The 17,932-nt window shown below is 41.6% G+C and overlaps 1 protein-coding gene across 3 annotated transcripts in view; it reads left to right on the top strand.

Annotated features, from left to right (window-relative positions):
- CDK5RAP2 (CDK5 regulatory subunit associated protein 2) overlaps positions 1-17,463 on the top strand; it is a 70,396-nt gene extending 52,933 nt beyond the window's left edge. For all 3 annotated transcript variants that reach the window (XM_074556054.1, XM_026795604.2, XM_014269587.3), the window contains 11 exons: positions 139-264; positions 3,850-3,966; positions 4,232-4,421; positions 4,636-4,757; positions 6,126-6,374; positions 7,346-7,423; positions 8,152-8,405; positions 11,168-11,314; positions 13,214-13,352; positions 16,321-16,367; positions 17,227-17,463. In XM_074556054.1, coding sequence (XP_074412155.1) covers positions 139-264; positions 3,850-3,966; positions 4,232-4,421; positions 4,636-4,757; positions 6,126-6,374; positions 7,346-7,423; positions 8,152-8,405; positions 11,168-11,314; positions 13,214-13,352; positions 16,321-16,367; positions 17,227-17,286 — 1,529 coding nt within the window. In that variant the 3' untranslated portion in view covers positions 17,287-17,463. The remainder of the gene's footprint in view (positions 1-138; positions 265-3,849; positions 3,967-4,231; positions 4,422-4,635; positions 4,758-6,125; positions 6,375-7,345; positions 7,424-8,151; positions 8,406-11,167; positions 11,315-13,213; positions 13,353-16,320; positions 16,368-17,226) is intronic.
- Positions 17,464-17,932: the final 469 nt, after the last annotated feature.

The raw sequence follows: 17,932 nt of genomic DNA, 5'->3' as shown, positions 1-17,932 counted from the left end.
AGATATTCAATATCTGCCATTTTTAACAGCTCTGTGTCATCTTCTAGAATTAACACCCATTAGATTTGACAAGAGTACATAGTGTAAAAGAATACAATCATCTGCTCTAAATAAGAAGTGGTCTCTTGCTTTATTTAGAGTTATTAATGGAGCATCTGCAGGAAATTAGAATCCTGAGACAGCGTTTAGAATATTCCATAAAAACTAATGAGAGGCTGAGGAAGCAGCTTGAGAGACAAGTAACAGACAAGGAACTAGATCAAGGTAAGAACTCATTTAATGAGAAACTGAATCCATCTTTCCTGCTGAGAGCCTGAGGGATCAAATGCCACTGGAAAGGTTTGGAGCCAGTGCTCTCTGTTCTGGTGTTCAGCATCTCTGAAAGCCAAGCTCTGAGGTGGATTTAAAGCTTTTCACAAGTAGCCAGCTTTCACTAAAGATGCTTTTGGAACACCTTTTGAAGCATCTCACCCCTTTATTTTTCTGCACTTTGCTTCACTCTCCTTCCCACCGTTTCCCCCATAGGAAAATTGATTAATATGCAATATTACTCTGACTGGAAGCAGGTTATAAATACAGACATACTTTCCTTTTCCTCAGTTCCACTGGTATTGACATTAGATTCATTATGTTTTACATCATCCCCATGATCCATTTCTGTTGTTGTTTAAATGGAGGCAACCTGCACATGGCAGTTTGCTTTCAGGGATAATTTACAGTGATGGAAAGCTGGATAAAAAGCATCCATTTCATTCCTGAAGTATTTACACTGCTGGAAAGGCATTCTGTGCTTGTGAAATAACCACACTGAAACACTTCCAACTCTTTTACAGCTTCATAAAGATTCTGGCAAGGGCATCCATTAATGCAGTGAAAGTATATTTTCTTTATAAACTGTCTTAAGCCTTCCATCTGTCTTCTTGTTGCCTTTGCACATCTACCAATGTGTGCAGGAGAAATTTGGAAAAGTAAAGGAAAAAAAGCAGCTACCTGTTAGAACAGCTCCTTTTTGTCACTGTGTTCTTGCTGTTCTTGTTTCTCTCTGTATCAAAGATCTCTTTCATGCTATCAGATATGCACATGCTCTCTTGCTAGTGAGGCTCCTTTTTCCTGATAGATGAGCTTTCCTTGACTTTTGGTGTAAAAAGAAATCCTGAAGTGAAGCTGAGGGAATTCCCAAGGGCAAGTGGGAGCGGCTTTAAGCTGAAGAAGGGCAGGTTGAGATGGGAAATTGGGGAGGAAGATGGGATATTGAGGGTGTGAGGCCCTGGCACAGGGTGCCCAGAGCAGCTGTGGCTGCCCCTGGATCCCTGGCAGTGCCCAAGGCCAGGCTGGAGCACCCTGGGACCATGGAAGGGATTGGAACTCATGGAACCTTAAGGTGCCTTCCAACCCAAACCATTCTGTGCCTTGCATTCAACATTTTTGCTTTTAACTGAATGTCCTTAGTTTGTTTTCCTTTAAAACAATTAAGTTGTAACATACTTAATTGTTTATGGCAACCTGCTGAATTCATGATATTGAATTGTTTGTTCAACAGAAGTTATTGCATAGATTTATTCTTATGCTAAGTCTCATAAATATTGTATGGCTCCATATACACACATCTGCCCACTGTTCTTGCCATGTTATTTTTAATATTTAGATTCTTTAAGTATTTAAATGCCTCTGGGCTTCCAGTATCCTATAAATGACTGAAATGCTGGTAATGACTACATCATTCTTGTAGAGCTGGGGCTTGCAGTGCAAGTAGAACTAAAATAATTGCTTCAATAGTTTCAAATGTTAGGCTTCAAAATAAAATCAAAGGTTTAATTTTGAGTGTCCTAGGTTTCAAATGTTCTTAACAGCAGTGAACATTAAAAGGGGGTTTGTTTGCTGTTTTTAACCCAAGAGTAGCTGATGTTTCTACTCAGACTTCTTTTCAGCTTTTGAATGCCTTTATTTTGCTTTCCCTGGGACTGAATATCTCCTTCCCCATTGCTGTGATTTTCAATAGTGCCTTTCTTTCAGTCAGTGTTTCCTTTGAAACCTTCAAGGTGTGCTTCCTTCTCACTCACTTTTTCAGCACAAAACAGAATGAGAACTCAAGTGTATTGCAATTGTGGGCCCTGATGCTCCACTTTCCTCTGGTTAGATGGACCTTTGCCTCTGTGGGGAGAGTAATTGATGTCAGCAGGGCTCTGCACACAAGTAGCAGCCTCAATAGTGGGTCAAATTGTGGGATTGTGGCCCTATTACCACTGGCTCTCCATTATCCCTTATTATGTAAGATAACCAATAGTTATATTCTAAAGCCTTTCAGTAGAACTGCAATAGCATAACTTTTCAAATTGGATAAAGCTGGGTGATGGGCAATAAATTAAATTAGAATCAAGATGAGACCATCAAGCCTTACCACTTCAACTTGGATTGCTTTGTTAGAGTCTGAAAGGAGAAAGCCTTTTGAGTTCACATAGCTGCCTCAACTCTTTAACATACAGATAGTAAAATGCCATTAGTGCCAGGCTTCCAGAGCCTTTGAGTCTTTCAGCAGTGACAAGAGGTTCATATCATGGCACACTACATCCCAGTTAGGTAGTGGGTAAAAGCTTCAATTGGGATTACAATAAAATGAGATTACTCAGAGGAAGTGCAGCACATCAAATTGAATTGAACTGCCAGAGCTGAAAGGCATCCTCCTCGTACATTCAGCTAATTTTTTCTGCCAGCTGGTTATTTCTCTATTAACCAAATAGTTGACACTCATGTACTTATCTCAGGCTTTAAAGTGTGGGAGATACTGGGATAACCAATCAGCTGAAAAATGCTTAATTTAATTTAATTCTGGTGGGTCCTGAAGTGTTTTAGTGGCCATGAGAAGGTCAATAGGGCAATAACAATGACTTGAGTTGCATTTCAGTGGCAGCACCTTGGGAGTGGGGTGTGGCACTTTGCAGGCTGTGCTGCACCAGTGCAGTGCACTGGGGATTGCCTGGGCTGGGATTTAACTGCTGGGTACAGGATTTAACACTTAGAGTCACCTGCCTCGTGCAGCAAGGTCCTCAGAGCAGGATTCATCACCCTTATGTTTGTCAAAGTCAGATATTTCACTCCTGCCAGTTACCCAGAGCTTCTTGTGGAGGCTGTGGAGGGAAATCCAGCCCCTGGAGCACAAGGGATCTCATCCTCAGAGATGAGAGGAGAGGAGACACAGGGTGAGCTCAGCTCTGGAGGGGCCTGTTCCTCCCATGGCTGCTGATGGGTGATCAGGACTGGCTTATTTATCTAAATGTTAGAAACACGGATTTAAGAGGGACAAATCTTCATCCCTGTGATCATAAATGGGCTCTGAGTTTGTAATGTGAGGCCAGAACAGTGACTCCAGCCTTGTGCTGGATCTCTCACCAGACTGCTTACAAGCCTCCCTGCATTAACCCCTGTGGATTAGCTGGTGGAATCCCATTGTTCTCTCACTAAATACAATGGACCATGAGCAGAGCAAGACTAAAATACATGGTAAACCCTCCTACAGTTTTCTTTTCAAATCATGGCAATGTCACAAAATACTCCTGCATTTTGTCCTGTTGGGATTTTAGCTGATAGGTGAAGACTGCCAGGGATAATTCTGCAATTTTAGTAATGGTTGCCCAGCAATGAGAGGCACTTGTGCTGCACAGGGCTTTGGATTACTTGGCATTAACCTGAGCTGACTTTTAGCCTGTAGTGATAACCTTCAAAATATATAGGGGAGAAATAGCTTTTATAGCATGTTTTTCTGCAATTTTTTAAATTGTTCTTGTCTGGAAAGTTTAATCTTTAATGACCTAGAGATGACTCATAAATCATCTTTTATGTATATATTTATAGGTTCTGCAAACATTTTTATCCATGGCTCAGAGCAGCATAATTCCCTGACTTCTGAAATACATTTCCTGAGGAAGCAAAATCAAGTTCTGAATGCAATGCTAGCAAAAGGATCTAGAGGTAAAAATGTAAACTGTTCTTTACAGGAGTAGCCTGCAACTCATCCCGGATCAGGAAACAATAAAGTATTCACAGTCCACTTATTAAATTGACTTAACCATTCTTTGCACCCCTGAAATTCCATGCTCAACCATAAACATTCAGGCTGGGATTAGCAATAATGGACTAGCAGCTGGATAGTCTCTGAAAAAGCAGATTTAGTTAAAAATCATGGCCTTAGTGCATTGTGGGCATTGCAGATACCTTGTGTTTTTTCTTGTTTCAGATAAACAGAAGGAAAATGAAAAGTTAAGAGAATCTCTTTCTAAGAAGGATGCAGTCATTGAGCATCTTCATGAGGACCATGAATGCATGAAGAAGGAAAACGAAAAGTTGCAAAAACAAATCTGCCAAAAGGAAGATGAAATCAGATACCTGACATGTCAAATTTACAGCAGTCGCAATGAACTGAACAGGTATTGATTGTGTCCACATTTAAAAATTCATTTAGAGAAGAAATTGTCAGTGTGATAGGCATCTGTTTAGCCATAGCCATTAATATTAATGAGGGGCATGGATATATTCAAAAGGCAAGGGAAGAATTATGGAGGGAAAGAGGAATGGATTTTAGATTTTGAAAAAAAAAAAAAAAATCAGAATTTAACCCAGCTGTTTATTGGGACTTAACAGGTTGCAAACAGAAATTAATGTGAAGCAGCATCAGATCTCTGAGAATGAGAAGTTGCTGCAGTCGCTGCGGACGGAGATCAAGGTGTATGAGAAGCTGGAAGAAGCAGGAAGGAAGGGGACAGGTACAAATGCACAGTTGGCTCTGTGCCCTTTGCCCTTGCACCTCCTCCCTCTGAACATGCTCTTGTCAAGGGCCAGGAGGGCTGGGTCACTGTTCTTTGCTCCTGCTTGTGTCTGCTCTGCAAAGAGAGCTGACAATGTGCTGCTCAGATGCTTTCTCCTTGGGGTGGCTGCAAGCCTGAGCTGTGTCAGATGTTGAGCACACCCCCCCAAGTTTCCTTTACCTTTTTAGCTAAGCTAAAAACCAGAATTGAAGAATTAGTGGCTCAGGCTGGATGAGTTTCCTGGGGATCTTAGATATTTATTTGTTATCTAAAATCCTGCTGCTGCATCCTTGCAGGTCCTGCTTACCCAGGTACCTTCTGCTAAAGATGGAGGGAGAGGCTTCTCCCTGGGGCTGGCAGAAGTGCTGGCACTGCTTTCTGAATTAGGTGTTTAATAATTTCATGTCCACTTTGCTGTCCCTGAAAGTGAGAGGAGGACTGGAGCTCCCCTGAGTTCTCCCTCCCCCTTGGAAGCTGTGCCACCACGTAGCTGTTGGTGTGCTGAGGTAAAGAGTGGGATGCTTTCATTGCTGAAAAACCCTTACCACATCCAGCAAATTTCCCACTGGAAGTTGTTAAAAGTTGAATTTTTCTCCCTGCTGCTCCATGTTATGCCCTGCAGCCACTGGTTTTGCTGCCTGGCTGAAGCAGGAGAGCCCTGTGGGGACGGGGCTTTGAGGCAGAGCTCAGGGGTGGAAGGGATTCTCCTTGCAGAGCTCCTGGTGTCATTAGAGAGTGGCAGCACCCTCCTCATGGAGCTGAGCCCCTTCCCTGTCTGGAGAACACCCTGAACAGTTGGATTTCAGCAGGAAGCAACGCAGGGAGTTGTTTGTGTACTGATCTCTTTCTGTGAGAAAGCAAACACAGCCCTTGCTTTTCTCAGGTTCAGATTTCTTCCTCTGGTTGCCAGGTGATCACTTGTTTTCTTTTTCCTTTGGTGTACAAAATTAAACTCCCAGTTCTACTCCATCCCTCCTCCACACTCTGATGTTTCCCATTCCTTTTCCTTTCCCCAGAGTGTGCATTACTGCACTTCACATTTTGTAAATCCTCTTCATTCTCCTTTTATCTCATTTTTTAGCTTTTGCCATGAGACATAGTAGCTTTTATGGACAATGTAAAAAAAATGTTCAGCCCTTTAAATCTTTCAAGAGTAGAAGCAATTAAGACATGCTTTTTTTTGTCAAACCATTATCTTAATGCTGTTTGTAGTTAATTCTTAATATTGAGGATAGCACTGACTATAACTTACTTGCTGAGTGATCTGGTGGGTAATATTATTTAATTGTTAGAGATGTTTGAGTGTTTCTTTTGAAATTGCCTCAGATCCCAGATGTGATGCCTCAGAAGAATTCCAGAAAGATCAGAGGAATCCACTGGATTTACACGAGCTGCTGGCTGAAATCCAGAGCCTGCGAGTGCAGCTGGAGAGGAGCATCGACACCAACAAGTCTTTGCATGAAAAATTGGAGGAGCAGCTTTCCAAAGGGAAGAGAGAGGAAATGGGCCCAGTGTCAGCTGTTAATATCAACTGTGTGTTGAAGGCAGGCTCTCAGCCCTGTGCAGGACTGGATGGTACTGTGCTCTGTGTGCTTTTGGCTACTGCACAACCTGTGCCTCTTACAGGCTCAATCAATGTCAGCTCTCCTCAAACCCCTCTGCTGTTAGAGCAGGGTGTGAAGTGCACACTGCACTGTCCTAGAGCTGCTGGTGCTTCCTTTGCACCCCAGCAAAGCAGAGTCTCTGGGCTGGGAGGATGCCTGCAGTAAATTGCCAAAAATTCTGCTTACCTGGGGGGTTCTTTTTTCACTGCTGAGCTCTGTAGTGTTTGCTAAGGGTGAGTGTGTATTACTCAGGAATGATCAATAAGTGCACTAAATGGGCTCTGGATAAATCAGTTGTCCCCTCTTTGCCCTTGAGGAATGTTTTACCTTTATTTCAATCACTGTTAAGTGATGCTGTTTTAGCAAATAAAGGGAAGTGTAATGTTTACACCCAGGGTTAGGTTATTGTTCCAGTATTGATGTTCATGGCATACAGAGGGCACTGGAATCTTCCTCCTTAAAGTGCTGTGCACAACAAAAGCTTTCCATACATCCAGATAAAACCACATGGACCAGAAAGATTCCTTGCAATGTCAGCAGCTGAGTTTTTCAGATCTGCTTTTCTCCTAGGTGCTTAGGGAATGTGGAAGTTCTGAAGGAGGAATAGAGAGACAATCTTTAGTCTGGTACAGCTGAAAAAATGTGTTCTACTTCTTGTGGAGTTAATGGGAAGCTTATATTTGTTAATGAAATATGTTTATCAGGATGTATTTTAGCTTTTTTACCTATGGTTTGATTTTGGGAGATACCTAGAATTTGGATGGATGCTCAGGTATAAAAGTAGGTAAATACTGGAAAAATCCATGGCATGACACTAGAAAAATCAGCTGGTTTTCCCTGCTTCCAGAGTCAGAGTCTAGCATCAGGATAAAAGAACTGAAGAGGTTGGAGGGGTTTTAAAAATCTAATAATACAGCTTTCCTTCTCCCTTTTTATCTGTAGAAAATCTCTGCAACTGCCCTGCTGCCAGGAGGAACATTGGTGAGCAGAACGGACGCTGCATTTCAGCAGAGAACCCAGGTACACCCAGCCCCATTCAACAGCAGCCGAGTAAAATTAAATTTTTTTTCTTTTTGTATGAGGATAAAAACCTGTAGGAGCGTTGGGGGGTAGAACAGCGGGATAGATGGAGATGAGAGATCTCTGGAGCCAGGTCTGGAACTTGTGGTTTATTGCAAAGGGCCTGGGTGCAGGGCCCTGCTGGGAGCTGCCAAACACAGCTCAGAGCAGGCCCGAGAGAAGAGAGGGGGAGAGAGGATGAGAGGGAAGGAGAGTAAGAGAGCAAAAGCATAAGAGAGTAAAAGGGTAAGAGAGTGAAGTTCCCGTTACAATACAATAAATCTTCTTCTGTGTTGAATATTATAATTCTCATTAACTCCTCTACTACAATATACAAATCTTATAGCATTTCCATACAGCCTATAAGAATCATTATATCACCATATTGTGTTACATTTTAAACCCTACAAACTCCTCTTTGGGCCCCTTCTGCCAAGCTGTAGGGTCTGCTCTGACCCTTGGGCCTGTCTGCAAGCAGAGGGTGTTGTTCCATCAAAAGGGGATTACTTTCAGCTGGGCACACCATTGTTTTCCAGTTGTTCAGTAACTGAGGGATCTCAAAGCTTGCTTTCATTTCAATCTCACTTACAGTTTCTATATTCTCAAAATCTTTTACCAGACAATCATATTTATTAGGCTTTCCTGTTTCATCTTCTTCAATAAAAACCAACCTGATTTTTGTGTCCCAGGTGCTCAGGCAGCCCCTAAGGGAGATGTGGACAGTGCCTCTGTGTGCAGCAGCAGCTCCAGCAGGACGTGCACCCCACGCCTGGTGCCTGGGCACCGCATGTGGGCCGACAGGAACGGGCGGCACGTGCTGGGCCTCATCGAGGACTATGAAGCCCTGAGGAAACACATCTCAGAGGGACAGCAGGTGCTGGAACACATGGAGATGGCTCTCAGAGAGCTCACTGGCACCCAGCTGCAGGAGCCTGGAGTAAAGGTGAGTGTTGGTTTCTCTGGGTTTGGATTGAGGGCACTTGAGATGGTAGTTCATGCTCGGACTCGGGTGTTTATTATTTCTTATCAGTAAAACAGCCTCACTGCTGTGAGTTTGGCAGCTTTTCATTAGAAGGCACAAAATGGCTAGTCATCTCTTGTTACAAGGTCTTTTAAGACTAAACTGACACCTGGATTATTTTCCCTTTTAACCCAGTAACTGATCCCACAGAGCTGCAATGGGAACTTTTCCTCCCAATTACAAAATGCCACCCAAACCCATGAAGAAGAAACCCAGGATGACATCCTGTGCCCTCCATCATGCTTCCACCCACAATATACTAAAAATCCCCAAACCTAAATTTCTCACCAAGTGATACACCCACACTGCTCTCTATAATCTATTTCACACTTTTGTGGGTTCTAGTTTATCTTGAAATCTGGGAAACTTTCTCCATGAATGAGGGTTAAAGTCAGTGCTGCCCTGGGGGTCAGGGTACCCCAGAGCTGACAGGGAAATATTCCCAGTGCCCTGGGTTTCCACAGGTGAGCACTGAACTCCTCTAAAGGAGGGTGAATTTTACCCAGAGTGGTGTGAAGGGAAGAACTGACTGAATAACTCAGGATGCCTCAAGCTTGGCACTGTCATTGTCTAGATGTACTCAGTGGGATTCTGAGGTAGTTAATTCTAGGCCTTTAAGCAATCTCACTTTCAGTTTTGGCTTTAAATGAGGTAAAACTGCTTGGTTTTGCTGTGGAAGTTGGTGTTTGTTGTGCTGGAAATGATAAAAAAGCCAAACAAAAGCAGCAGCAGAAAACCCCAGGTAAAAATCTAAAATGCTGTAGAGAGTTTAAACTAGGAGTGTGTAAAAGTAACCTAAGAATAAAAAGAATTAGGATTTTCATATAATGAAGGCTTGAGCTAAACCCAGGAAATATGAGACAATTAAAAGAAATGTGATACAGAGCTGATAAAGTTCTCCCCTTAGTTAAATTCAGCCTTTTAGTAACACCAGGTTATAACTGTACATTAAAGATTGATGTATGCTGATGAGGCTTGTTTCCTATTACATTCATATTTCAGGGAAGATTTTTTAATATTTTTCCACTTCCTGGTTATCAGTTGAACATTTAACAATATCATAAACTTGTCCAAAAACCTGAATATTTCATTAATGATCAAATACTGTCTTGTAGGACTCAGAGTAGCATCCTTTCTTCATTCTCTGACAGTGTTAGCACTCATGGTGCTCTTGCTGCATCTGAAGGATGTTTAACCAATAAAATGTTTATTTTGTCTTGAATAACCTCAGTCCTTTTTGTCTAAAATAGTGTTTACTTCTGCTAATTTTTCTCTTACATAATATTAATTTTTGGACACAGTTAATGCTGGCTTTTTTGGGGTGGTTTGAAAAGACACATTTGCCTACAAGCTTCAATTAAAGGGAAGGAACAATCTGTGCACATCTGTGGCATCTAATAAGGAGCTAAGAAACTTAAACCCCAGCAGGAAGGGCCTGGATCAGGCATGGAAAACAGCAGCCAGTGGTAAAAATAATGAAGCACTGGCATGGAGGGTGCTCAGAGACACTGACTGGAGGCAATTTTGAGGATGGATTATGCCAATGTTTAAAAAATTCCATGTAATGCTTTCCTGCCTTGGAGAGGGACAGAAAGCTAAGTGTCTAATGAAGGTCCTTTTCACCCCTATGATTTTATGATAATATAAATGCTGTAAAAAGCATGCTTGCTGCTCTTCAGAAAACAGAACGTCTTAACTGCAGGGATAAATTTGTGCTACTTATTTCTGCAGTTATAATTAGTGAAGCTGTTGAAGGTGCAGTCTGCAACAATTCTGAAATTCTTTTTGTGATATCACATGTGTGCTCACGCAGTCAAATGATGCCTGAATGACACTTAAGACTCTCTGAAGTATCATATATTTCCCAATGACCTAGTTAACATACTGATAATGACTGAAAAAGTGATCTCTCTAAGTTTTTAACTTGTTTTGTTGGTGTACAGATAAAAGCAGTAAGTTTCACAATTTGCAGTTTCCCATCAAGCCTTACATCACTGAAGTTTCAGACTACTTAGCAAATGGGATATTTTATGTGACAGGAGGATTCTGGTTTGATAACAATGCTAAATAAATATTCAGATTGTATCCTGCATGGGGCAGGAACTGCAAATGCTTTTTTTTCATTACCCTTCCCCCTTCTGTAGCACATTGCTTTGGTAATTCATTTGCTCCCCTCACATTCTTTCCCTCCTTTATTTCACATTTATGCAATTTCTTCCATTTGGTTTCTCATCCGTCAGCAGAGGAAAACATTTTATGTGTACCCTAATAGTTATTTTAGCATTAAATGGAACAGTTTAAAGGGTCTGCTAAGGAAGAAACATCTATATTGCTTAAATTGATGTCTGTAATCATTGACTTTCAAATAACATGACACAAAATGCAAATGAAGAAAGAAGAGAGTTGCCAAGTGTTACCATGTGGCATAGCAAATCTAGTAAATATAATCTATTGTTAATCATGGTTATTGATTAGGATAAATCCCCTCCCTCACTGAAATTCTCAGATAATACATAATTCAGCAGCCTTTGTTAACTAACAGATTAGTTTTTATGGCACACAATGGCTGTGTACATTATCTTAACTCTGAAATCACACCAGCTGGATTAAACCCATTAATTAAGATTACATTTTCATAATGGTTTAAGTATAAAATATAAAATGTCTCTAATCCTGTGATACAGGTACCAGAACAGGCATCCCTGCATGGCTTTTCCACAAGCACCCACACAGTCCAGCAGATTTTGGAAGAGGCCTCACGTTCCCTGAAGCTTCTCTGGAGAGTTTCCCTTCCCCTGAAAGCTGCTCATGGTCCTGCTCAGGGCATCCAGGTACTGCTGGGCTTCACCTGGGCTGGCCTGGGGGTTTGGGGTGGTTTTTGGACTTTGGGAATGTCTCCAGGAAGATGCAGCAGTCACAGATGTGTCATTTTGGAGAATCATGTCCCCAGTCTCCAGCCACATGGATTTAGTGTAAGGCTGAGCGTGTCCTGGTGATGTTGCTTGGCCAGGTGTTCATTTACAGCATCCTTTTTAATAAAAATGGAATATCTAATCCTGTTACATGAGATCCAGGAAATCCAGGGAGGTGGCAAAAGCTTCACCTCAACAAGAAAAGGTTTGGGCTCCTTTTACTTGAACCAAATTCAATTTGATTCTGTGTGTATTGGTAAGAAGAGAAACATCAGCAACTTTGATGTAATCTCAGCTGCATTTTCTTTTATGTTTTTGATGCCAAAGTGGTAAAAGGAGAAGCTTTTGTAAAAGTGTGACAAAACCCCAAGACATGTTTTATAACACTTTAACTAAAAAGGATTGCACTATGCAAATGCATGAAAGTAAACTAAATGAGGAATGAAATATCTCTGCTGTCAGCATACCACCACTCAGCATTGAAACTGTTTCAAGCCCTGGCTTTAAAATAAATCTAAAGTGATTTCACTGAGGTTTTTCTATGTGTTTATTAAGGGAAGCAGGATATTTCTGAAAAAAACCCTCAAACTTTGGGAAAACAAACACTTCTATATAATTTCATAACATTTTTGGTGATATTTTTTAGCATCCTTAAATATATAAAATCACAAAATCAGTGGGAGTGAAGTTTGCTGTCTGACACATCCACTGATGCTCCAGCTCCAGATTTGGGATGCCTTGGCAAGAGTGTGCACTTCCATTTTTATCCCCAAGTGTGTAATCCATGCAGGCAGCTCCTGCTGGCCTGGATTGCAGGCACTGAACATCCCTCACCCCCACAGGGCTCTCAGGATGTGGGGGAAGCATCTCCTGCTCTCCTGTCACTGATCTGAGCCTTGACTTGGATCAGTCACTTCTGCAAGTCTGATCTTAATGTGTGTGGGGGTCTGAATTCCCAGCATGATCCCAATTAGAGCCTAATTGAATTTTTTCTGGAGTTTCTTATCCAACACCCCCTGATCTTACGGATATTAGATTGCTCCTGATGTCTTAAATGCAGATTGTGCAAGAATCTCTCTCTCTCTTGAAGTTTGGGTTCTAAAACACTCTGAGTGTTCAGTGCCTTCTGTGCAGCCCCGCAGGAGTTGAAGTATATCTGATACTTCAGTTTTTCTGCAGAGATAAATGGTGGGAGCAAATTCCAGAAGTTTTATTATTTAACAACAAGAAAAAAAACAGGTCCAGGTTTAAATCTGCACAAGGACCCAAATCAATGACACTGGCAGGTGTGCCAGGGCTTCTCACAGTCCTGTTTTACAAGTCACTGACCAGAACTTTGTTGGGATTAGTGGTGAAAACTTAACCTTAATGATGATGCTGTCAAATAATTTTGCAATTAAACTGTCCCAGTGCCTTTTAGCCCTGTGACAGAGGCAGCATCAGCCATTAACAGAACACAAGGAGGAGGCTGGAATTCTGAACCTGGCACACAGGGCACTGATCCCTTGGCACTGATCCCTTCCTTATCTTTTCTAGTTTAGAACAAAAATAGTCACCTCTCTGATAGACTTCCCTCAGACTAATAGAGAAATTACTTGCTCTAAATTCCAGCTAAGAACTGGAGTTGTATCACAGAATCTCATGTCATGGGGGATGTGAAGGAGGAGGGACAGGACTCAGTGGTGATCCTTCCCTCCTCTGAGCTGTTGGTACTCCAAGGAATCTTGAGGGTACTTGTCCAAAAGTATTGAGCAATTCCCAATGTAGAAAGTACTTTTAGCCAGTAGTTTAATATCTTGCTTTCTTCTCTCAATTCAGGATGAAGGAATGAAAGCAGAAATCTTTAGGTTACGTAAGAAACTGTCTGAGCAAGAGAAGAAGTTGCACAGCACAGTGAAACGCCTGCACTCCACAAACCAGCTGAAGGAAAACATGGAGAAAGTCATCATTGACCAGTGTGAGTGTGTGCTTTAATAATGATTCTGGTTTAATAATGACTCTGATTTTATTTCTCTAGGCTGTGGCTGCCTTTAAAATTGGTATTCCCTCATGTGCCCCAGCTGTAACAGACAGACGGACAGGCTCAGGCTGTGTGAGCCTCATTCCAGTGGGTAGAAGTTGCCCAAAGTACAAAAGGCTGTAGAAAATATCATGGGAATCTGTTCATGTTTTTACACAAAGCACTGATAATGTGTCAATCCATGCAGCTGCCACTGATTCCTACTTGGGTTGTTCCATTTTGGATACTCCTGTTTCTATTTTACAGCAGCTCTGGACAGAGGCAAAGTTTCTGATTGCTGCAGTTTTCAGCCAAAGGTTTTGACATTGTCAAAATTGTGATTTTGCCTGTGTCTTAATAAATGTGGAATTAGGTTTTAAATTTTCTGAGGTAGTGCCCTGCAAGGAGCTGTCAGTTCTCTGCACTCTGAGAAGTGCAGGAGAGCAAGCTCAAAATAAGGGAAACAAAAGCTTGCTAGGAGTAATATTTTTAAGAAAAATTAGGCCATGCTGTGGAATTATATTTTACCCTTTGTGGCCCATGACTAGAGAATGATCTGGAAACATGAAAACAAGTGGAACATAGGGAGTTTTGTAGCTGTGTTAAGCCAGGTGTCTCTTTGAAGAGATCCATCTCTGCTGCTTTAGACTTTAATCACTCACCAGAAGAGATCTGAATGGAATTCTGCTTTGCTTTCCTGCTCCAGCAGTATGTGTGTTGTGGGAGGAACAGTTAATTTTCTTCTGTAAAAAAATAAAATGAAAAAAAAATCCATTCTTGCCTCCTCTGAAGTGGTGGGACTGAATGGCTCATTAGTCCTTGCTGGAGTGGCACTTGTGTTATCAGTAATTAATCTAGACTGGAAGATTTTCCTCACCATACAAAGTGATAGAAATATCTGTAATATTATATGTTACTCAAGTCAGTTAAATGGAATGTAGAGTGATAAATTTATTTTGCTCCACAGCCTGTTATTTTTATATCTAAGGCCCATATATCTTCTGCCTGCAGATTTTTGTTGTTTTAAGCATTTATGGGCTGGTGTTTGGTCACTTCTTTCAAAATTGCTATATTATATGCACAAATTATATGCCATATTATATGTACAAATTACTTGTATTAAATCATAAATTATGTTTTGTTCAGGTTGTAGAGCCAAATAGCTCAGTTTGGGGTTGTCATGTAAAAATCCAAGCCATTCCATTATGTATATAAATAATATCTCTGGGGTAGATTGACTGGTTTGGTTTGTCTGGTTCCAGTGTCATGTCAGTAATTTCAGAGCTAGGCTGGGTATAAATCAACAGATTTTACCCTTAGAGCCAAAATGTTATCCCTGAGCCACCCACACTTCCCTACAGCAAACAGTGCCTGTTGCCCTAAATTTGCTCACTTTTTTTTCAGGGCATTCAACCTCCTCTGAGTGAGGTGCTGAGAAACTGAAACCTGCATTTTCTGAAATCTCTGTAATGCAAAAATCTCTGCTTGGAGAGCAGCAGCTGTGCCAGCAGTGGCACAGCTTCCAAATTCTTGTCATTGGCTGAATTTAGGAGTTTTGATATAGAAAAATCTAGTTTGCCAGGTAAAATGAGTTTACTAGCAGAGCTCTTCTGAGCAGTGAGCACTCTGCCACACAAAAAGACCTGGACGTGATTTTCTCCAGGTTTCATTGATTATGGGAATTATGGATGTCGGGTTGCCTTTGTCTTAAAAGAGCAATTTCAGAAATGTTTCTAATTTGCATCTGTGCACAAATTCCTGGCCAAGCCTACAATAAAACTGAGGGACCACCTGAAGCTGTTGGATTTTATCAGGTGGTTTCCCCTTGGTTTTGAGATTTCTTCCCTTCTCCTTTTGCTAGCAAGAAAGGAAAAGCACTGCAGTGGGTGACCTTGCCTGCCTTCATTCTGCACACATCCTGTTACCTGCCTGCTCCAGTGAGGATATTCAGGTTCCCTCTGTTATGTAGCTGAACATTCCTAAATATATTTAGAGGCAGAGACTGGAACATTCTTGTGGCTCAGAGTCTTGTGTGTGCTCTCTCTGGTGAGAGAGCTCATTGCTTATAAACCTCATCTGAACCTCTGAGCATGGAACAAAGCAGTGCCAAATTGCAGTAATCTGCCAGGGGTGTAATTATCTGGTGACAGCTCTACCCTTGGAGTTGTTGGCTTCTTATTGTTGTAATGAAAAATCTTTATTATGGTTAAATTGTTTATTTTTGAGACTGGAATATCAAATTGGTGATTGTGAGTGGTGCATTTCAGCAGTTACAGGACTGACACAGATTAGAGACTCACATATTTAACCTGACATTTCTAAATACCAGTTGTGTTTGGAAACACCCCCTCCTCCATTCTCAGGTCTCCTGCTGGCCCCACAGAGCCAGGCTGGGCTGGATGAATGGAGAAACCTGGAACCCTTCAGGACAGGCCCCTGCTTTTTGATTTCCCCCTGGCACAGAGAGGTTGCTTTGTCCTTGAACTGACTCCTTTTGCCATCTACCCTCTTCTCCCCCTCCTAACTGCCCTCCCCAGCCCAAGTAGGATCCTTAAAGGATCAAACTGGAGTTAAACCATGCACCATTTCCCCTTGAAAGAAACAGAAAATCTTCCTGGATGGCTTGGGTGGAGGGATGAGCAGGGGCTGTGCAGATCTGGGGCTCCATGCAGGGCTGAGCTTTGCCTGTTTCACGTGGCAGAAAAACTTCCAAACCACTCCCAGGATGCTTAGGTTTGAAAAGCAGATTGTGGAGCACAGACATCAGCAGGGAATAACAATCCAGGGGTGGCACAGCTCTGGAGCTGCAGTCCTGAGGGAATCCTCTGCTCAGACATGATTTCATGTTTGGTCATAAAACAAACACAGGGAATTTACTAAGACTTCCAGTATTCTTTTTAATATTTTTTTCTTTCTTTCTTTCCAGTGGTTTTAACACATGATGTCTTGAAGAAGGCTAGAGGAAACCTGGAAGTAAGTAAAAGTTTTGTTTGTATTGAATTCCTTGGTCTCTGCTAGTCAGAAACACACAGTGCTGTGTCAGGAGTATTTGGCAGAATTAGTCTGATTTGCTTTAGGTTTGCTACCTAATCAAGCCTGGGTGACAGCAGTTTAGTGTGATAAATAGCCTGCTGTGTTTGATGGCTGAATTAAGAGTTTTATGAATGACCACATAAACACCTAAACCCTCTCCTTCCTGATGCTTTCCCCAGATTAATATTCATGTCTGTCATCATCTGAGCAGTTCATTTCCAGGAGATCACAGCCTGATAACCTGCCTGCTGTAGAGACACCCCTGTTCAGAGCTGGAGCCTGTGTTTGTCACTGCTGGTGCTTTTATTTTTCACCCACACACCCAACAGGGGCAGCTTTGGCAGCAGCTCTGTGCTGGTGCAGTTCAATCCCTGGGAGTGTTTCAGGAATCCCTGCTCTGGTTTGATTTCTCTTTTTCAGACTTTTCTCCCTGAAGGGTGCAATGCATTCCTTGACTGTGAAATCCCACCCTTCCCCTCTCACTCCTCCACTCTGAATAATTGTACAATTCCCAACCTCTCCCTACATTTTCCCCAAACCTTTTCCATGCATCCCTTCTCCCTCCTCCCCATCGGCTGCAGCTGCTGTGCTGTTCTCAGCCCTACCTGAGCTGACACAAAGTGATGACATAAAATAATCAAACAATCTTTCTGCTCACAGAAGTCTTAGCACTTTAATTTGAAGATCTGATGAACACAGGAGCTCCTCTTGGCACATCCTTGTGCAGCAGGATGGGGTTGGACAAATTGTGGGCTTTAAAGCGCTGTATGATAATTATAATTATTGCTTTTCTAACCAGGTCCCACCAGCTGAGAATCAAAAATCACCTTCCTACACCAGCAAAAAAAGGATTCTCTGAAGGAGAAAGTTCTGCTAACAGAGACTGGTTTTGTGAGTCTTGTTTGCTTTGTGCTGCCTTAATATTTATTGATGTAAAAAATGTTTGTTCAGCCATTTTAATGGAATCAGCCTTTGACCAAAAAAAAAAAAAAGGACAAAAAATGACACCTTTTGGTAAATAACTTATTTAACATTTTCTGTAATGTAAAGATGGTTTTTAATATTTATTACCAGAAGCAAGGTACTGCAGATATTGAGAAAAATCAAGATTTTTTTAAAGTTGGCACATTTGAAATTTTATATTTGTACTTGCCATGTTGTAAAACTATTTGTTGTTGTAGTCAAACAGGTCCTGAAAGAATCAAGGATGTGATCCACCTTCCACTGTTTCTCTCCTGCTAAAAGAATGTAGGTTAAAAAAAATACTCTGCCAGTTGACATTGTTTTGTAGCAATGTGAAAAAATGTTAAATATTTTAAAGCATTTTAACCATCTCTGGAAGGTTCTTCTGGAAGCTGCCTGATGCTGGGCTTTGTGTTAGGGACTTAGATTGATGGTGTGTCTGAAAATGTTACTTAGAGTCAGACAATTAAAATGAAAAATAATCACAAATGTGTTTGTGTTATTTTGTTTAAAGCCTCAGACTTTGGGCATAACTGACCAAA

Source organism: Zonotrichia albicollis, chromosome 21, assembly GCF_047830755.1.
Source record: "Zonotrichia albicollis isolate bZonAlb1 chromosome 21, bZonAlb1.hap1, whole genome shotgun sequence".
Classification (NCBI taxonomy): Eukaryota; Metazoa; Chordata; class Aves; order Passeriformes; family Passerellidae; genus Zonotrichia; species Zonotrichia albicollis.
Note: the sequence above shows the minus strand (reverse complement) of the source record. Positions and strands in the feature narration are given on the sequence as shown.